Source organism: Ostrea edulis, chromosome 5 (genome assembly GCF_947568905.1).
Source record: "Ostrea edulis chromosome 5, xbOstEdul1.1, whole genome shotgun sequence".
Classification (NCBI taxonomy): Eukaryota; Metazoa; Mollusca; class Bivalvia; order Ostreida; family Ostreidae; genus Ostrea; species Ostrea edulis.
Genome location: NC_079168.1, coordinates 15,129,564 through 15,152,353, shown reverse-complemented (window position 1 = coordinate 15,152,353; position 22,790 = coordinate 15,129,564). Strand labels below are relative to the sequence as shown.

The 22,790-nt window shown below is 34.9% G+C and overlaps 2 protein-coding genes across 2 annotated transcripts; both read left to right on the top strand.

Moving 5' to 3' along the window:
* Positions 1 to 172: 172 nt before the first annotated feature.
* LOC125651326 (uncharacterized) lies at positions 173 to 22,297 on the top strand. The gene is made up of 12 exons (XM_056166002.1): positions 173 to 314; positions 924 to 954; positions 1,068 to 1,211; positions 1,660 to 1,902; positions 10,852 to 11,318; positions 13,942 to 13,983; positions 14,440 to 14,470; positions 14,718 to 14,861; positions 15,676 to 15,918; positions 20,680 to 20,823; positions 21,097 to 21,339; positions 22,122 to 22,297. The coding sequence occupies exons 1-12, from the start codon at positions 312 to 314 to the stop codon at positions 22,166 to 22,168; spliced, it is 1,782 nt and encodes a 593-aa protein (XP_056021977.1). The 5' UTR covers positions 173 to 311; the 3' UTR covers positions 22,169 to 22,297.
* On the top strand, positions 8,725 to 11,356 carry LOC125650457 (fumarylacetoacetate hydrolase domain-containing protein 1-like). The gene is made up of 3 exons (XM_048878794.2): positions 8,725 to 8,972; positions 9,110 to 9,206; positions 10,842 to 11,356. Exons 1-3 carry the CDS (start codon positions 8,905 to 8,907, stop codon positions 11,331 to 11,333), a joined length of 657 nt encoding a protein of 218 aa, XP_048734751.1. The 5' UTR covers positions 8,725 to 8,904; the 3' UTR covers positions 11,334 to 11,356.
* Positions 22,298 to 22,790: the final 493 nt, after the last annotated feature.

The following is a 22,790-nucleotide window of genomic DNA, read 5'->3' as shown; positions in this document are numbered from 1 at the left end:
ACAATATTTAACAGGAGCAACATACAACCGGAATGTTCGGAAAACTATTTGATTAATACACTAGCGTGCTCGTATGTAAATAATAAATGTCTGATTGCTTTGTCATAAAACAAAAGATTTAAAACTCTGGCTGGCGGGCCGACTCATTCCGCCGATTCGAATGCTTGATTTCCCTATTGTTGATTTTTCTTCCCAAAGATAACACAGTAAATGCCTTAAGCAAACACCAGAGAACAAAACATATTTTGACCTCTCAGAAGTTTAAAATGGAGAGCCAGTTTTAGTTCTTCTAATTAAGATTCCCAGTAAAAATGGTAAGTAAGTTTTTCTTAATACCAGTTTTAAGAAGTGAGTAATCTGAATCTTCGGTGAAGTGTAAATTATACAATATCAAGTTACACAATCATTTAAATATTTGTTCATAAGCTACAACATTTATTATGCAGGTTGTTTCAACCAAAATATAGTTGTGGGAAGAGTTTGCAATATACATGTAATATTCATGGTCACGTGTTTGTTTTTCACAATTCTTGTACAAAATTCCACTCGCCACGCATTTGTTTTCAACAGAATAAACACAGGAGTGAATATTTGCTTTACCGTTGTCATTATAATGAAGTATCGTGCTGTTAGTAAGCGAGACATTTATCAAGTTTTCAGGCAGTTTCTGCTATACGACTATCCACAATCTCAATCTATACAATATTGTAAACAACTGCATGATCCATCACGGACATATTTTATAATCTACATTGTACGTGTATACATTTCACTATAAGCAAAATCTATTATTATAAACATGTGTGAATCAAATCATTGTACATGATATTGCATTAAAAATCAAAGTGTCCTGTATGCTCTTCCATTGATCAACGAGCAATAATTGTAACATATATCTGAACTTTTTGTGTACGTTATTTAAGGTGGAGGGGGTAAAAGCAGAAACTGTGGCAAGTAGGTAAAAATAAATTTCACTCAACACTTGTATTTATAATCATTTTCAACAATTCCACTCTTAAAGCGATTTAAAATGTATGGATTACCATAAATGTATTTTTGTCTTACAGTGTTAAAGAATGCCTTCAGTATGTTTGACAGAGATGGCGAAGGTTTTATTATGACGAGAGAACTGGGTTCCATTATGCGCTCCATTGGACATAACCCGACAGAGGCCGAGTTAGCAGACATGATCAATGAAGTGGATTCTGAAGGTATCAGACAAATAAAACAGAATTCAGTTCATTTGTACATTCAATAACAACCACAAGAACTCGGAACGGAGAGCTCCTATCAAACAATGACTTACATGTGGGATACAGTATCTTCGCTTTTCATTCTTATCAGATACATATATAGTATATATCTTTCTGTTCTCATTCAGGGAGAATACCTTATTTAATTTAAATGAGTCAATATTTGTAGATATGGAAGCATTACCACTACGCTTGTTTCACTCCACTACGCCATAAAAAATCTTCTTGAGATATTAGTATGTTTTGTACTTCTTTTTTAATTTCAGCATTTGTTATGATCATAAACACATATTCACCTATCAACAACACATCCGCACATTTTGGAATGACATTGTATAAAGTAAACAAATATTTTGAGTACGAACTACACAAAAGAAGACAAAAAATACTATCATTTTTGTTACAGGGGAAGGAGTAGTTGACTACCCAACTTTCCAAATGTTAATGTCAAAATACGTGAAGAATTTAAGCACTGTGGACGAATTAATGGAAGCCTTTCTTGTGTTTGATCGTGAAAAGAAAGGTTATGTATCCCCTAATGATCTCAGACAAGTACTACAACAAGTTGGAGAGAAGCTTAGTACAGAAGAAATGGAAGAGATTATAAAAGCAGCGGAACACACGGAAGGTGGTCCAATACATTACGAAGGTATATGTTAGAGGTGCAACGATTCATCGCAATGCATCGAAAACCGCAATTCTGTCGGCCAAATCGATTCTCGATTCACACCTGAGCAAATTCGGTTCGGTTCAATATAAGAGAATAGAATGTGTACAAGTTATCTATTCACTTCCTTTAACTTTTCAACGATGCCTCTGGTTGGCTAGTAAACATCTAATCAACACTTAGGTCACTAAAAGAAACAAGATGGAGGAGCTCAAAGATCGTTCCAAATCACTTGAATCTAAAGAGTAGGAGTATTTTGGTTTTAGATAGGTAGTAAAAGATTAGAAAACATGTTAGATTTGTTTTGATTATTCCCATTGATTTGCTGCAATCTCGGAACGAGTGTCAATGAGTGGTTAAACAAATTCTTGAGTCAAACTAGCATATTGTGCTTTTAACAGGCTGGGAACACTTCCCCTAGAGCGAGATATTCTCGCTAAAATACGATTATCCCTCTTTAGTGAGAGTAAATATATCCCGTACAACCGAGAAAAACACCCGTGGAGTATATCTCTTCGTGTTTCACATAAAAAGAAGAAAAAGTGCTAAAATGTCTGATCCTTCTGCAAATATATTAATCAAAACAAAAACACTCACGATGTGCATTGGATTTCAGACTGCTTTCTTCTTACGCAGCAACTTTGATATTCAATTTCTTGACTATGCTGTCAATTTCATAGAAACAATTCGCATCATGTTGAGTGTGTATCGCACTTATTCAGTGTTGCACGGGATTTGCTAGACTTGCTCAAGTCTCCATGTTTAATAATCATTGCTCTCTTTAATACTTTTAATAATGTCAAACATAAGTATGGTAGTGAGCAGATATTTAGACTTCTGAAACACAGAAAAATTTGAACGAAATGATAAAGTAATAAAAACAACATAGAGACTTGAGCAAGTCTAGGGATTTGCCATTTTCAATAAATACTCCAAAACACCTGTTTATGGTAATGTTTATTTCTCGCTAAAGAGGGATAATCGCGTTTTAGCTATAGGGGAAGTGTTCCCAACCTGTTTAAGATTTGCATTTGTGATATCATATATCTAATTTCGAGAAGTTTCTTTTGGCTTAAGTTGCATGTACTTAAATAGTTAAAGAAATTTATGTTGATTCAATCTAGCCAAGGATGTTTAAAATTTTTCTTTATTTTTTCTTTTAATTATTGAAATTCCAATAGCCTTCAAATTATCTGAAGTGTTTGTGTATGATGATTGTAATTGAAAGTAAATGTTGAATAACCAAGTTACTATTCAAATAATCGAATTGAAAATAACCGAATCGAATGGCTAAAATCGTAATCGAGTCGAATCGAAAAGTTTGTGAATCGCTGCAGCTCTAGTAAATGTAGATAGGCTTCGATCTCAAAATCCACTACATTACAACAGGAAATGTAGATAGGCTTAGATTTAAAAATCCAATCATTACGAAAGTAAATATATAGAGACTTTTATCTAAACATCTATTAGGGGAAAAGGTCAAATATAGATAAACTTAGATATAAAGAGAATAATGAATTTATAGATAGGCTTAGATCTAAAATCTAATACATTTCAAAGGTACAAATACTAGATTATAGGATTTTAAAACCACAGGTCAACAGAAGAACATGTAATGGCATACAGATTTTCAAAAATGCCTGTTCTTGAGCAATGATTACAAAATTGTTGTAAACTGTTTAACATTACTCACAGAAGAAATGACCAGGTCACGCAAAATGCATCGGATTAATGCTCGTCTACCCCCAATTTCTTCTATATACATGTATCATACAATTGTAGTAATGTATGATTATTGCCGTTTCTGGTTGTAACGGCACAGAAAAAACGATTAATTTATTTAAACCTTTATGAATATGATGGAAAAAGTAGAACTACAGTGTATGTTTACCACATCCCTTAGTGTCTTTTAATTTCATTATCGCATTTACTTTCTATGAAATACCAAAAAATAGAAATCAAATGATACTTACATTAGGTACCCGATAAAAGCCTATTTCTCGGAGAATAATTGGACTTTTTTTGTGTTTAACTGAGCACTACTAGTATTGATCCGTGCTCAGAATCCCGGGTTAAACCCCGGCTCAGGAGTTAAAAGAAATGTATAGAAAACGAGCATTAATCACCATCAACACCGGCCCTTCAATATCTATTTCGATCAGTTTTACCGACCAATGTTTTCATTGCTAAAACACGACTGTATTTGATTAAGATTTAAATATACGATAATTAATGCAATATATATTGAAAATGTTCGATTTAGTTGAAATGAAAGTGTATATTGAATACAACTTGTATATATATGAGAAGAATCTATTTGTCCAATACGAATCCAAAGCAACCTGTCTTTTAGTCTCGTGCTGCAGCATAAATGTACATGAGCATGTGTATGTACTAAATTCACGTTACATCGAAGATTATCAAGTTTGTATAGCATTCCATGAAAAAGTACAAGTAGTAATGCATACAGAAAGAGATTTGTATATCCCACTGAGAATTGTTCTCAATTCGAGATATTACCAACTGTGATTGAATTGACATAATGTTAGACCTACATTGTATGTGCGACACCCAGAGCCGCAATTTTATCCTTTGAGTTCATGAGGTTATTATATTTGAATATATTAGAATTTAAACGATATATTTCAGGTAAATAGAATTTTCTTATGGATGCAATATCAACATTACTACATACTTCCATGACATGGGACTTTCAAAAAATATAATCCAAATTGCTCGTAACTCTCACTTCTCTAAAATATATATGCTGAGCGTTTGGTTTGGCTTATGTTTTCGCCTTGGGTTTGGCTTGGCCCGTTTACGGTGTAACTGGAAGGGAAAAAATACAACGGACCAGACCGGGATTCAAACTCAGGTCTGGTCCGTTACATATTCTCTCTTCCTGTTGCATTTGGTGCCGTAGATCAGCCCCCGGAACTGACAGGTGAAAGTGCTTGCCAGGGGAATTAAGATCCTGGGTTGATGTCTTCAAGTGTAAAACATTTAAGGCGGGGGAATGTAGCGGACAGCCGGGTGCGATCGCCGCTGGCTAGATATTTCATTTCGTAGAACACCTAGCTAGAGTTCGAATCGCCGTATGGTCCGCTGCATTTTCTCCATTCCTGAATACATTTAGTGCCGTTGACCACCCCTGGACTTGTAGGTGAAAGTCCTGCCCGAGGCAAAAAATCTGGGTTGTGTGAGTCTTCGAAGGCTAAGACAATTTAAGGAGGGAGGATTGTAGCGGTCAGCTAGGTTCGATCGCCGGTGGCCAGATAGCTCAGGGTAGAGCACCTGACTAGAGATTCAGGAGGCCCGGGTTCGACTTCCGGTATAGACCGTTGCGTTTACTCCCTTCCTGTTACAAAGGTCCTTGCTTGCCACGACCACCCCCACCCCCCAGTCATGAAGCAAACCCTCAAACCACTAAGCCACCGCAAAAAGTTTTTAACCAAAATAAAAAAAAAATCATTAAAATTATTTGAAAAAGAAACAAAGATTTCTTTCTAACAATCATTCCTTACCTGATTAAATTCAATTTCTTCCGATTCGTCCTACCACCAAATCATAACTCACGTCATTAATTATGCTCCATAGAACTAATGGGGTATGGCGCCGCCCGCTAAAACTGTTCAAATTTGTTTGATTTTCATCCGAAAGGCAACAAAAGACAATGAAATCAATCGACCACTCTGCAGAAAATGAAATTAAATAAGGTGGATGTATCTATAGGACTTACATCCTATCGATCGCAGTTATATTGGGAGATTAAGTAAATATTCCAAAAATTGAATTCAAATGTTTTGCATTGTTTTACTGTTCCCACGTTTTATACGAATAACGACTGTCAAGGACGACACGGCCTTGGTGTATGTTGAATTCAACCTTCTTTCTTTTTTTACTTGGAATGTTATGAATATCACATGAAATGGCTAGTGATTCCAAAATAGTTTGTTCTTGAAGAGAGTGCAATACACAATATATATATATTTTTTTATTTCCGAAATCCCATTAACTTGTCATACCACCGGAAATAAAACCAATTGCAAAAATTATTGATTGCTTTTGTAAAAATTCAGATTTGGCGAGAGATATGTAAAGAAATTTCCGTTTTCGATTTTGTATCAAAATTCTGAAAGAGCAAATTTTTTGGTAGCATTCAAATGCACTTTGATTAAAGACTACAAACATAAAACTGTGTCCACCGAATTAAACGAAACATGAAATAAAAATCAATTAACTCTTTTAAGTGCGCGATCTCTTTTAGCAAATATCCGGGAATATTTAGTCGGATTAAAAGTTGAATTCTTTGACAAACAAGATTGTTCTGAGTTAATAATAATCATACTTCCTCTATTATTTACAGAATTTATCAATATGATGGCACATAGTTGAATTTTGCGATTTGTGGATTCCCGGTAAAAAGGCGAGCAGAGAGTTATAAAGAACTGAAGATCTGCACACATAGAACAAAGGAACATTTCAAAAAGTGTTTTAATGAAAATAAAACTTCTCAGTTGCGTGTATGCTGTTGTTTCATGTATTCAAGGAGCTTGTCATAAAATATAAGATAATCAAAGCATATTTCCAGATTACTCTAATTGAATACACACTTGAAAAAGAAAAGCAGAGTTCAAAACACTCAGTTATCACCACACGATTCAATGCATTTAAGATGTACCGGAAAATACAAGCAGAAATCACCATGATGATACATGTACATCTTAGAAAAATATATGCATATTTAACTTCGATGAGTTAAATCATATTAGTGGATATACAGATTTTGTAGGTACAGACATTTTGTTTTCAAATTTATTCTTTACTATTTCTATTTATCTCTTATGATATATTGGTACTATGGTAATTCTGGGAAATTCTTAAAAACAGGTAAAATCAAAGCGTATTCATTTGATTGATTGAGTATTGTTTAACGTCCCTCTCGAGAATCTTTCACTCATATGGAGACGTCACCATTGCCGGTGAAGAGCTGCAATATTTAGGCTTATGCTCGGCGCTTACGACCTTTGAGCCGGGAGAGATCTTTATCGTGACACGGGACCTCGGTTTTTGTGGTCTCATCCGAAGGACCGCCCCATTTAGTCGCCTCTTACGACAAGAAAGGGACACTGAGGACCTATTCTAACCCGGTTCCCCTCGGGCCGCGTATTCGTGTGAAAGTACACTGTCCTTAGCGTTTGGCTAAGTGCAAAATGCAGATCGAATTCTCATTCATTTGTTAGGAATGACGTAAATTACAAACATGAATCGCAACATTTTTTTTTAAAATGTTATTCGATTTAAGACCCTATTCTTGAAATTTGTGATGATCGACGGATTTCGCCTCATAGCAAAGTTCTACACATCCACAATGATAAAGTTCTACACATCCACAATGATAAAGTTCTACACATCCACCATGATAAAGTTCTACACATTCACAATGATAAAGTTCTACACATCCACAATGATGAGAAATGTCTTCTTTTATTAAGAAAGTGGTTAGATGTTAACTTTCGTTAGACGCCATTTTCATGGCCCATATCGCTCTGAAACCGTCGTTGGGCTGCTAGCCATTTCCTTTTAGGGTATTAGTGAGGTTATTACACCTGTACGTCACAACCACCGTGCAAGATTCCCCAGCAGTTGGTCATGTATGTGGCCATGATCAATGCTTTAGTGCTATCTTGCCAATGTTTTGTCTTGCAATTTTGATTCATGCATACCACCTGTCTATTTTGACACTTACAAAAATTCATGCATAGACCCCCTACCTTAACTTTGTTTATAGCTTAACATTGTATATAAAATGCCAAGAAGAAAAGGAGGAGTGCATGCAGCCGTCATCCAGGGGAAGAGGAAGAAGGATGGATTATTTCTCTCCGTTTGGGGACCAGTTCAGGACCAGTCCACGGGTTACTATACGACAACTCTCCACCACGCTTCAGTGACGAGTAAATGCAGTAAATCACATACCGGTATGCTATCGGCCATTGTAAACAAGGCTCCTATCACAGTTCGGGTTACAGATCCAAGCTTAAACAGTGAGGCTACACCTCCAGGTCGGCCTAACGCAGAGTCTATTTTCAATGACAATGGGGATTCTATTTACCCACCTGGGCAGTTGAGTAAGGCTATAATGTGTCTAGTGAAATCAAACTCCAAATTTCCAACGGGCAATATGTCAATTTAGCCATTCTTCAGACTCCGATGCTAAAACACTGTATATCACTTCAAGAACGGCCAAAAAATCTAATCTAATCCGGTATCCAACTCTGGACAGATTTATATCTTGTTTAAATCATCAATATTTGCCACTGTGCATCCAGAATGCACCAATTCTTTTATTCAAGTATATGCACAAAATCCGCTTGGGGGCTAGCAGGTCACGTGGTTTGGGTGGGCGTGACTCCGTTATCCCAGTATGTTATTTGTCAGCGTTGACTAGGATTGTGGTTGTTGTATATGCAGGCCCCCTTAGCACCTCCCAGCAACAACAACAGGGGCCGAGTTACTCGTAACAAATGTTAAGATTTCAAGGTCCGACAAAATTGTCGAAAAACGCATTTGAACATGAACATGTATATACACGACAACACCAACGTACGTAGATGTACGACAATTAAACATTAGAACATGTGAGGTTTTAAAGATGCATCGATATTGTTTCTAACTTTCTATACATCTACTGATAAAAAAAAATCATATGGAGAGTCATGACCACGGATATTACAAAATTATAAAAATCGGGATTTTCAGCTAATCAAACAACCACCCCCTCCTCAACCTCGTGTCACAATCCCTATATAACAATAGTCCCCAATGACATACATCGACAGAAATACGGTGATCTCACCATGTGAGTATAGCATACAGGCATCTATAGAAAACGGTCAAGGTAACCGAAATCAATTTCTTATCTTTAATTTGCTCTTCCTATAAACACGTAGTATTCTGTAAGAAAGTCAGATATTTATACTCGTCATGGCGGAACTGTACAGAGATTTTAAAAATCATGGCAAGAAAATAGTAGCTGTGTGTAGAAACTACAGGTGAGGAAAGTTTGTGTAAAGAATTTTCTTAATGACTGTCAGTACTGTAGATCAAAGTAAGCAATAATACAATGTAGATGTATTTTGTCATAAACAACTAGTTCTCAGTACATAATTATAGTATACATGTTCTTCAGAAGTCTGACTGCAGCACAAGGAATTCCAAATCCAGAGAAGCCCATTCTATTCATGAAACCAACGACCGCCTACGTTTCCGAGGGTGCGAATATTAAGGTACAATCGCATCCATGGTTAACATAATATGTAAAGAAAGTAGTTAAACTGTTTTCCGACATACCTACTTGTTAACATTGCCAGTACATACTCGTATCCGTGATGTAGGTTCTTTTTCCACTTTGTCGCAACTGGGAAGCGAAGAAACTTTTCTTTTAAATATGAGTTAGAGTTTTTAACTGACTTGGACATCCGCTGATATTCGCCGAACACCCGATGGGTTGAAAATGTTCCCCAAATTAAAATTATAAACAGAATTGAAAAATTTAGAAAAACTTCCGATTTTTTATGAAATGAATTCATAATGGAGCTCAGTACATTTTAACAAGATGCGTTTGAAAAAATATGTCACAATTGTGGTTGAAATTACCCTTTAGGCCCACAACAAAAGATAATGAATCCCCATTACCCACGTATACGGTTAAACACATTCTACATATAAAAATATATATCTAGTATTCATATTCATCATTTTTGAAAAAAGTTGTTTTGTAGCAAGTGTCGTTAAATGAAAAAGAAAGCTTCAAAACAGTATGTCAAATAAAATTTTATTACATATTCTATTTAATTTCTTCGCATCATGATGGCAATCTTCATGAACTGCGCCTCTCAGTTCATATTCTTATGTACTTTCAAAAAATGAGGTCTATTTTCTACTTTCATTTCCGTCGGAATTCTCAGCGTACTACTAATAATTCATACAAGCGCACTGTTCACAACCACAGCGCATTCAGGAGGACATGGTTATTATTACAATTTGTAGAGATATCAAGGGCAAAAACAACATTGAAACACACGCACGCACACACATACTTAGATCTACGGTAGAGAAGATGCCAATGGAATTAATATCAAGTTTGCAGTTAAAAATATTTTCTAAAAACCTTCTGTTGAGTTTTAAACTACATTTATCTCAGATGTCCATATACTTTAATAATCAGACTTAAACAGAAAATACATGCACATACATTAAGTTTAAAGATTTTACCCGAATTTAATGTTTAATTACTTGAATCACGATAATGATGAAAACTGATTTACTTCAAGTTACTCAACAATAGTAAGAATTATATACATATATATATATATATTATCTTTGATTATTTAATTCAAACAATATTTTATTCACCAATAGGTGAATGGGATTGGGGCAACAGGCATAGCCTATTTCAGCCCTCTCCCTACCTTTAATTATTTGAATTGTACGTAAAATTGCAATAAAGAAATAAAAGTATAAATGTATATGTAGTTAAGAAACGAATTAATTTTACCTTTAAAGTGTCCCACATGTTAAACTTTTCTTCATTTTTTGATTCCCCGAGACTGCCATTCATTCTGAAAATTATTGGAACATATTGTATTCTTGTTTAATCAGCGCACATGCTAGACGTCAGCATTGTTTGCATTTGTCAATGATAAGGCTGAGATGAAGGAATTAGTCACTGTAACACCAGTGTCTTCAAACAACCCTTAAGACAATCAGAAATGTTACCAGGTTCTTTTAGCATTTATATCGACGTTCAGTTTTATTGTTTGTTTCGTTATTGTAGAAATGGATTTCAAAATATGGGAAACTTAAGATTTCATGCTATCATCACGCTTCAAAATTGTTAGCTTGCTAATAACTTTTTTAAGGTCCCACTAGGATGTGAATTGCTATATCATGAAGTGGAACTGGGAGTTGTCATTCGAAAAAGATGTACAAATATCTCACCATCTGAAGCTGATGATTACATCGGTGGGTTCTTACTGGCACTCGACATGACTGCAAAGGATTTCCACAACGAAGCCAAACAGAAATCCAGGCCATGGTTTCTTTGCAAAGGGTTTGACACTTCATGTCCTGTGAGCGAATTCATTGATAAATACCGAATTCCTAATTACAGTGATGTTGGCTTGTGGCTTAAGGTTGATGGTATAATGAAGCAAGAAAGCAGTACCTCGGATATGATTTATCCAATTCCGGAAATAATATCTTACGCTAGTAAGTACTTCACTCTTGAACCAGGTGATGTCATTTTGACCGGAACTCCAGCAGGATCTGGGCCAGTCTTCAGTGGTCAGACTATAGAATGTGGCCTAACTGATATCGTATCCATGAAGTTTCCTGTCGTAAATACACACTAGAATAAAATCATGATTTACGACAATTAGTGTTTTATTATCATTTTCCCCCTATTATTTCAGAAAGTGCAAACAGACACAGTCAATATTTGTTTTCATATTTTATTTGGCTATAAAGGGCACGGCTGGTGAAAATATCAAAAGCAAACAAATCAAACCCTGCTTCAGAAAAAAGCAAAGACAATAGAATAATTCTGGGTGGGTGGGTTTGAAAATTCAGATTCTTCATGAAATAAGGGAATATCAACCTTTTGTGTAGCAGTTATAGACGGAAAAGAATTATTGAATCAGGGGCACTTAATTCATATTTGTCCAAGGGAAGTAATTGGAGAGCAATGAAAGACAACTCAAATTGTTTGTACATATTACATAAATGTCAATTTATTGAAAAAGTACAATGCGAGTGGATTATTGAATATGTTTGAATAACAATAATGGAAGTAAAACCGCCAATGTCATGATAAAGTGGGGTAGCCAATCTTACATGTACATGTATTGAGGGGGGTAACACACGTGGAAGTTTACAAAGTCGTCCATTGTATTACTCTTCGATGAAAAAGCGAAGATAAGGAACAGGGATCAATCTCATAAATTTTGCAAAGAGTAATCATAGATTTTTCGAAATGCTGACTTTAAACGAGACTGTTGAAACCCCTGTAGCATCAGCTTATTTTAGTCAGTAGCCTTCCTCGATTTGAAAACTGATCATACGCAGAACATGTTTGTGCGTTTCGAATCAGTTGAGAGACATAAACACTATATGCAGGTGATAATGGTACATGAATATGGGAAGCTGACGATGGAGAAGTTGAAATAATCCCGTTTGTCATAAAGTAGAGTTGTTTCTTTGCTGTTAACATCAATGTTCAATAAAATATCCAAGTACGAAGCAGATGTGGAAGAACCTGTGATATTTCCAATCGACATGTGAGTGGAAACGAATTTATTTATTATTTTTTAATTCCCGTTCTCTCTTGGAAGTTGAGGCAATCATAATTCAACATAGTATAATGCGTCATTTATAGTTTCAACTCATGTATTTATTTACTAGTACTGGAAGTCTCGATTCTGATTTTCAATTTAAGAAAAGATTGTCAGATGAGGAGTATGATAGGTAACTTACACATTTAATCATATCACCACCACTTAGTTGAGAAGAATGCATAGGAAGGGTTAGCAAACGATGTTATGATGTCATATTCCATAACCATAAGTACATATCTTTTAAAAAGGAACTGATTCACGATTTCCCCCAAAATTTTGTTGCCACTTTTAATGATCAAATCTACTATCTAATGTGGATAAAAAGTTTAAACAAAAATTAAGGTTATACATTATAGTATAAGCTCATTATAGAGATTTTCTTATTTATTTTGTAAACAAAGGTTGAGATATGTTACTGTTATATTTCACTAGTTTGTTAGTAAACATTGAGATATGTTACTGTTATATTTCACTAGTTTGTTAGTAAACATTGAGATATGTTACTGTTATATTTCACTAGTTTGTTAGTAAACATAGGCAGGGTTCGAGTCTAGTTTACATAACACAGAGTTAAGGTTAAAATACTGCTTTTATCCTTGCATGAAGAAGGTCCAAATTTTGGTTGTCAACTTTATATGAGGAATATATTTAATATTTAACATAAAAAATAAAAACTGTTTCTTCTTCTAAAATGTGGACTAGTCCCTCACAATATCCACAATTTTACATTCTATGTAGAACGCTTATCTAAAAAGATTGTTAATATTGCCCCAAACATAGTACTGATGGATTGTACAGTGTATTATAAAAAGAAACATTAAAATTATTTTGTTAAAGTGATAAATTTGAAATCCATACTAATAAATCCATGTACATTACAAAATATAATATCCACAATTAGTCTGCAAACTAAACTAGCCATTGTATATATACACAATTCTCAACCAACGACAATACTTTTTCTTTTCTATAACCATTTAAAATGAATTATGCACCGCTGAATAGAAGCCCCAAAGCCTGCTACGTCTATTAACACTGTGCATGACGGGATAAAGTCGTTTATTTCCCCGCTGTTATCGACACAATCTTTTTATTGAAGGAAACATGTCACTCTCTGCAAGATCTTTTAGAATATGTGTAATACGTGCTTCTCTGAAGCTTCTTTCAATTCATCGCCCATTGCTGGCACCTCTTTCGTTCAATCACATATAAAGAAAATCGATACTAAAGGACACCAACTTCCTTTATGCCTAAGAGTTCTTAATTCCAATTTACAGTTCTTCGAGGGTGACATTCTTTTCACAAGATACAGCAATTTTACCTGCTTTGGATTAATTATTCTCACCTAACACGTAATGAAATCTACATAGAAATCGATGACTGAGATTGTACGATAAATGAAACCACACGTGAGAATGGACCGAAATACGAGGAGCGAATGTCAATAAACAGATGAGGAGTTTATAGGAACACTTTCTAAATTTAAAGGGAACTTGAACTGAAATGATCCATAATAATAATATGAAATATATTTCAATGATAGTGTGCTACCTTAATAAGCACATGACAAGTGTCTACAAAATAGGCGTCTCCGATGTAAATGGTATATTCCTGTAAACAACAGTAGAGGAGGATTCCCGGGTTTAGAGCAGACGTTATATCCATCATGGTAAGACATATTTTGCTTAAACACTGATCAAAAATTCCTTCATTCAGGTAGTTGAGGTTTATTTCGATTTCTTTTTACTATAACATCTTTTCTTAAAGTATATCTATGCATACAATCTAAATAACATAAAAGTGTTGAATTTGAAACAAAGAAACCACCGTACTATGTTGTGTTTTCGTTCATTCCTTGTCAGGAGGGAGGTACATGTATACACATAATCAGCAGGACATTGGTGTGAACATTCCCCAAAGAGTAGTCATACAGTGAATTATTAATTATTTTATTGAACTTTTTGAAAGAAGCGATGTACAAAATGGAAGCAGTTTGCTTCAGTCAATAAAAAAAAAAGATGTGTACAACAGAAAAGATTCAAGCAGGTTGCTAATATGTCCATTATTTTGCCTTGTGATTACCGGAATTAAGTATCTTACTTATATGATTATATCTTCTCCTCAGGCTAGCGAACTGTCACCAGAACAGATTATGGGTAAGTAACAAAGTCAATATTTTTTTTTTACCGTTTTAAAGGACCCTTTGCGAATGAATCATAGTAGTGTATTAATTTGATGATAAATATCAATAATGTAATTGCAAGACACATTGTACTCTAAAGCATGTAGTCAAAGTTTCTTTTCGCATATGAAAATGTCAATTTAAAAAAAAACAACTTGAAATTCTTTCACTTTATTAAACGCCATTGCAAATAAATCAAAGCACCTCTGTCGCTTCTTTAGAATTTCGAGTGGCTTTCAGTCTCTTTGACAAAGACAATGATGGCAGCATTAACACAAAAGAACTGGGTACAGTCATGAGATCTTTGGGTCAGAATCCGTCAGTCACAGAGCTCAGGGCAATGGTTGATGAAGTGGATTTAGACGGTATATATTGAAGCTTGTATAATGTTATTTTCTGGTTAATTCAACCATTTTATTCCAAAACATCCTGCTTGTATTGATATACGAAAATTCCAAATTATCTTAAGCTTGCCTATTGAATACGTACATTAAGAACACGAACTAATCATATTCTGTTAAATACAAGTAATATACTGCGGACGTTATATATCCAACATGTAGGTATCTAACAAAACAAGGTTTTCGGCTATTTATATACATGTACAATGTAGCACAGGATTTATTTTACATACTTCTCATACTAATCACCACATAAGAAATATTGGCAAACGCTGTATGATGTAAGAAAGGTTCTTAAAGAATACATAGCCTATTGTCATACGTTTTCGGAGTATCATTGTGATGAAAAACACTTGATCCTATATGCTATAGTAAATACATATACTTAATGGAGGGTGCAAAATTTGGAATGTAAACACCTGATTTCTTTGTAAAACCCATCTTATATGATTGCAGACAGTTTTATCTCAATATCTCATTCTACGTTTTAGGGGGTCTGATTGCATAATCATACCGATGTGACACGTGTGTTCTTATAACCCCCCTAGTCCTTCTGGCCTTCACTATGCTGTTATTTTTCTTAAATTTATACAATTTCGTCATCAAAATAAATTGACTTTTTTCAATTTGCATCGATGTCCTGTTTATATTGCCTTTATCTAGTAGCAGGCAACGCGTTACATGTATTTGGCAAGATCATATTAACTCTTTTAGAACAACAAGGCAATGTAATTCATATCCCTAACAAACGTTATTCCCATTTCTTTATGTTTTTAAGGCAACGGAGTGATAGATTTTGAAGAATTTCTTGAAATGATTGTCAAAGAAATGAATAAGACGGACACGGAGGAAGAAATGAGGGAAGCATTTCGTATATTTGATCGCAGCGGAAACGGATACATCAATGCACAGGAATTAAAGTACGGAATGTTCTGTATGGGAGAGAGGCTGACGGACGAAGAGGTGGACGAGATGATGACAGAAGCTGACAAGGACGGGGACGGTAAAATAAGTTATGAAGGTAGGTATAGAAAATATTCCAAAGATTTCTGTTTGTGAATGGTCAAAAGGGACTGTGTGTTTGCACTCTGTCCGTCCTTGCGTCCGTCCGAGGTCACTTTTACCGAACATTTTTCCGTAAAGGATGCATGTACAGCATTGAAATTGTACTACAATTTCTCCCTCAAGAAGCATAAGAGTGAGTTTGCATTTCAGCTGGATTGGTGCACCGTGACCTAATTAAGACTAAAAGTAAACAGTTTTCCGGACTGTTATTCGTTATGGATACAGGCAATGCCCTGAAATATGGTCACAACCTTCATATCAGGGAAATACAGATTCAGTTTGCATTTCAGCTTAATTGGTGCTCCGAGACATACGCTGTACGGTATACTTTAAGGCTAAACGTAGGACAAAAAGTTTCCTGGACTTTTGTCATTATAGATAAAGATATTGCACTGAAATTTTGTCATTAGTGTCCGACGGGCATATGAGGTACTGTTTCTGGTACTTTTGTTACTACTTGTGACAAAATGGAATGTGGAACCTGTCATTTATGGCTTTAATTTCATGGGTCCTGGTTATTCTTGTTCGTAAACTGTTGACGTATGATTATTCAAGCAGAATATTACGCAGACAAATTGACTTGAGACCTGTAATGGACAATCATGTATTGCTATGCAGTACTTGTAGAATGCTTGTTTGTCTTTGCCTTGCCCCCCCCCCCCCCCCCCCCCACCCACCCACACCCACACCTAAACGACTGAGTTTGAACTCGTACGTCATATAAATTGAATTCTTGTCACATCGACACAACTTGATTGATTGATTGGATATTGTTAACGTCTCTTTCGAGAATATTTATCTCATGGAAACGTCACCATTGGTTGCATTTAGACCTACGATCGGCGTTTGAGCAGGGAGGGATCTTCATCGTGCCACACCTGCTGTGACATGAGGCCTCGGATTTTGCGGTCTCATCCGAAGGACCGCCCCAATTAGTCGCCTTTGTGGCGACAAGCAAGGGATACTGAGGACCTATTCCAACCCTGATCCCCACGGGAAGCAAAAATTGATACGTGCAAATATTAGTTAAATCAATATACAGACAAATGTGGGTATTTGTTTTACTCATCTTGCATATTCTTTTATTTCAGATTTCAAACTCCTTATGAAATCAAAGAGGTAACAAAGAGAAGCGGCTCTTTTCAAATCAAAGATACACCAAATCATTCAATACATATGTACATGCATGAATTTGCGCGAGTTATAGGACTTGTATTGTTGCATAATTGTTTTGATAAAGTAAAAAAATTTTATTCTGTTAATGTTATGCCATTTTATTGCCTTGGCTTCATAACTACGATGAATGTACCAAAGTTGTTACATGCATTAAAAGGACATATAGTATATAACTCATACTTGTTTTCAATATAACCAGAAGGTGTAAAGAACACTGTATTATTCCGTTTTCCCAACCTACATTTTTTTGCAATCTGCTTACCTTGTTTTTTAAAAGCATAATTATATGGGGGGGGGGGGGGGGGGGGGGGGGGGGGGGGGGGGCTAATTTGTGTATTAACATGGAAGGGATTCCCCCCTTTTCTCGAAATTGTATGGAATTTGAGAAAAATGAAATACATCATTACTACATGTATCTTTTAAAGATATAAACGATATTTGGATGAGGTTAAAAAAATGTGATCATCACGTGGCTTCCGCAACACAATATATTTACCTGCTGAAAACCGCACATTTTACAATGTAGATTAGATTAAGTGCCTCAACAATTTTGTCTCTGACGTCACAGGGTTAACTTCGAAAAAAATCCATGAGGACATCTTTGTGAAATATATTACACGCTCCACGCCGGTGTAACGTTGAAAATTGACCCAGACCGTAAATTACCCTCCCAATCGTGAAATTTTGACCCTTGTTAAAAATGACCCATAGCTATCATTTATGGTGGGACAAAAGAATTTCAATATTGGAAAGAAAGCCTTAATGTACAAAACCTTTTCTGTACAGTCCATCTCCTACAAGTGGTGGGTCATATTTCAACATTGAAAAATAGCCCCAAAATATTAAAATGATTTCCTACAGTCCATGTTTCGGTCAAGTGGTGTAGTGTTATTTAAACATTGTAAATTGACCCCAAATTTACGAAATATTTCTTTCCAATCTATATATCAGTCAGGTAGTCGGAGTCGTATTTCAACCACAGGGGCTTGTATTCCGCATTGTGGAAAATACAAAAATTAAATAAAAATATGAATCCTCTTGAAAACCCCCCTTTGAAGTCGTTTTGATAAAGATGCCGACACCTTACGACATTTCATACATAGTTTAAATTACACCACCTGCAATACAAGGGACGAAAAGTCGACATCTTAAAATAGTTATACATTTGTATATTATGAATCAGTGGGATAAGACATTTTTTAAAACGTGGATGAATTAGTGTTCTGGGATAATGACACGTGTATTTAAGCTTCTTGAAACATGATAAAATGCAATCTCTCACCAGAGGGCGTATTACGCTGCGTTACAACACCTCTGTCAACGTCTAAATGTCAAGATTCTTGGCAAAACTTACCTATACCTATAGCATCATGGATAATAATTCTATAAGTTTAAGTTTTATGCTTTAAATCTTAAAGTAGGTTCACAAAAACAACGAATTCCATGATTATACTAGTATTATTGAATGAATGAATATTTATATAAACCTTCTAATTCGCTCAGGTGTCTCATATTTACCATCTTCTGATTTTAAAAAAATCAGAGAAGTGTTTGATTTGCTCAGATATTATCATTACAGTTCGATATGCTAAGTTAGTTTTTGTACATTTTGATATAACTTTTTAGACGTTGACAGAGGTATTAGTGGAGCGTAGCGGAACGATAACTCTGGGTAGAGATTGGATAAAATGAATAAAGAGACACGGTCAGACACCATAGGTCGGAGAGAAATACATGTATCTATTCGAGGTTCGAATTTCCTCCATTGTTTACATATAGGTTATAGTGCAATATCCTTGAACCAGGCGCCTATGATTTCACTCATATCGAGTGGTCGTCGACTGTAGTTGAAGTTCCACAAATATTCATGGCCCTCGATACCGTAGCAGTGAGGTTCTTATCCTGCCAATATCTGCCCCGACACGGGACCTCAATTTTTAAGGTCTCGCGCCCAAATATCCCGCGACTCTCACTTTTAAATGAAGCAGCCACAAAAGGCTTTACGTCTAAGGTTTGGCGCAGCCATGGTAAGAGTGCGTCTCGAGCAGACATAGTGTGTGGGAATTGTTATGCAACGTAAAATATACGGATCATCAATATTCTACTGTGTAAATTATATATTTCAATAATGAGACATTGAAGTCTGTGATATTTTAACATCAGTGTAGTTGTAAATGAAAATCCATGATAAAATAGTTTTAAGAATTTATAATACAGGATGTATGGCTTGGCAAAAGATTTTTGTTTTGTTTTTTGAAAAGCGTTGGAAGTTATATTATTATGCTAATATCACTTATACAAAGCGGACCCTACCTTTGTTTACACCTGAGCCTTGTCTATTTAAATTGCCGTCCCTTGTCAGGCTTAGTCGTTGTTCCCATAGATGTGTTAACAGGCTTTACAGCATAAATAAACCGATGTTTAAAGATTTCATTATCTACTTGTATCGTTAAAAAGTTGACAATCAGTATATGATAGCGATCTAGATTGTCTGTGAAACAATCCGCTCCAAGCAGTTTGGGAAAATAGGTTTGATCAATACCTTCTTGTGAAAGATTAACACCACAAGGTAAATTTTTCTTCTTGTTATTTTACGGCAATTCATACATATTTGCATCGCATAATATCGAATTTATGATAACTATGATTAAACATGTATATTTAACGACATAAAAGATATCCCTTGTTAATTTGATTTTAAAAAAATTGAAAACATTAAACTTATTTCATGAAAATCTTTCTAAAAGAAATTAAACACACTCCATATCTACAATGTTGCATATACAAGTGTACATATATAAATATTTATACAACATGTCTATCCTTTGAATTAGAAAGGGAAAAAAAAAAACTCCAGCAAGAAAGCATTTTTTAACATTGGGTATGAAGCGCCATAAAGATAAAATTTCATAAATTGTTTTCATTAACGATCACTCGCATGAAAAGAAAGCTTTGTGTGAAATAGGTTAAAGAATTCAATATATGCTTTCATCTGTTTACTTTATGAAACAATTATTTTTGGCTGAATACTAGGATTAGCATAAAGAAGTACATGTATATGCTTCACACTTAAAAATCAAAATCGACTCGTTTAAAAGACATCGTTTTCCCATACGAAAATGATTAATTGGAAATTATCAAAACCTTCTTTACAAATTTGACTAGTGTGACCTCAGTGAGAAAATCATTACATATGAATGATGTTTATAGTATCGTTAATTGTGTTTTTATAATAAATGAATACCAAAATGATAAAGACGAATATACAGTATTTCAAATTCATGTTACAGATAAATTTACGTACATGGACAGACTGTAACATTTCTTATCAATGCAAATGGAGGACTTAAGCGATGAACAAATTGAAGGTAAGTGGAAATGATAACAGTGTTCACTTGAACTATTTCAATCCCCTTTATTCTTTGTTATTTTAAGTTTATCAATATGAAATGTTTTAAAACAGAATTCTAAATTCTAATTGTTTTATTTGACTCAGCTAGGAATTAACTTATCAAACATCAATATTACATATCTTCAACAGAGTTCCGAGCTCTTTTTGACTTGTTTGATTCAACTGGGAATGGGGTAATCAGTACCAAAAACTTGGAACATGTTTTAAAGACTTGTGGAAAACAGCCATCTTCTAAGGAACTAAGAGATATGATGGGCGTGGTCGATCCTACAGGTGCGCACAAAATGAAACTTTATTAAATAATCAGAATGCATACAACGAAATCATAATGTTACTTTATTTTACTTGTGTCAAGCAGTCAAATAGAAGTGAAATATTCTTTAAAATTTAGTATGACACAAATTGAACATTAGGTCTTTACATAATTATCTGAAGGTTTTTTTCTAATTGTATTTGGCAATCTTTTGTTGGTGTCATGCATGGAGAGCCCCCTGTGCTCTTTGAGTTCATAGATTATCAAATGATATACATCAAATCTTACCATAGGTGAAGGTGAGATACAATTTGATGACTTTGTGAAGATGATGTCCAAGCAGATTCGATATAGCGACAAAGAGGGGGAGCTGATGGATGCTTTCCGAGCATTCGACGCCAACAGGAGTGGGTATATAAGTGCACAGGAACTCAGAAATGTCATGATAAATATGGGGCAAAAAATGACGGAAGAAGAAATTGATGGAATGATCAGTGAAATTGATAGCGATGGAGATGGTAAAATAAATTTTGAAGGTGAGCGGTTGAAAATTCATTATTGAATATATATATATATATATATATATATATATATATATATATATATATATATATATATATATATTATACCTCAGTATGAGAATTTTATGCAACGCGTAATCTGTAATCTGATTGGTCTAGACAGTCACGTGCCAGGAAATGACAAAACTTCATATCTCCCTCTCAAACATCATATCTCCCTATCATATTTCATACTTTGGGCAGCCTTGTGTATTTTGCTTTATTTTAACGTCAAGGTAGACGAAGTGTATGGTGACGTCACAATAAGTCCGAGTCATTCTACATTCATAGTTCGTCTCTGATACAGAGTTTTTAAAAATCGCCTGGTTTTGGTTGATAGAAAAACAAGCACGTAAATTAGCATTCAAGGAGAATGGAAATACAAAAACTGGTTATCATATCACTGTAATACGTTGACGGCGCGGTGTTACTGTTAGGGCGATCTGAGCTACATACAATGTATAGATGAGCGGACTCCAATTTCAAATGCGCTTTAGTAGTCTTGCTTTGTTTCGGTATAATAATCAATTTATTGCATGAATGTTCGGGAAATATGAAGATTTATTCACCCAAGAAAAATCATATTCCTCTCGTGCGTTGCCCTCGGGGAATAAGGTTGTTCTTGGGTGAATAAATCGTCATATCTCCCTCACTATCATGCAATAAATGTATAATATTCTTCCATGCATTGTGTTGCTTAAGCATTATGTTAAAGGTTAATGTAAATTGTAAATTTCAATCTTTCTTTTTATCAACAGAATTTGTCAGACTGGTCATAAGCAGAAGAGATCTATTACTTCGCTGAGTTTTCATTATTGCTGTAAATATTTAAAAAAGCACGAATTCATATTCATAAACTGCATTAACATATTTATAATGACGATGTACATGCAATTCTTAATTTGTAATAAAATAAAATATTCCCTCAAAAATATCATAATTTTAAATTATTTATGTTGAGAGTTGGGTTACATTTCAAGTGGTTAGAATAGAAGAGGAACCTATTTAGCTCTACCGGTTTACTGTTCTCTACGAAACATGAGACAGCGATACAACACTTATTCTTCCTTTTGATTTTGTCCAAGTTCTTTTGCAAATAAGGTTTTTCAATTCATTTCGGAAAGATGGACAAGTCATGAAGTACATGAAGAAATGTCCAGCACTGTTCACGTATTGTAGTATATTACCAATCGTCCAAGCCAGCTTGTATCTTGCAAACTGATGCACTTGCGAATCATCATTGAAGAAGAGAGATGGAGGAAGCTCAACAATAATGATTGGAAGCGTCAAGACAAGAAATACCGAACTCACTGTAAGCAACATTTTGGTCAAGTGCGAAGATCTCCTTTCAGACAAACCCGCTTTCCTTGGATCGGTAGAAATGGAGAGACTTGAATCCCTGTAGGACATTGCTTTCTTTCTGGATT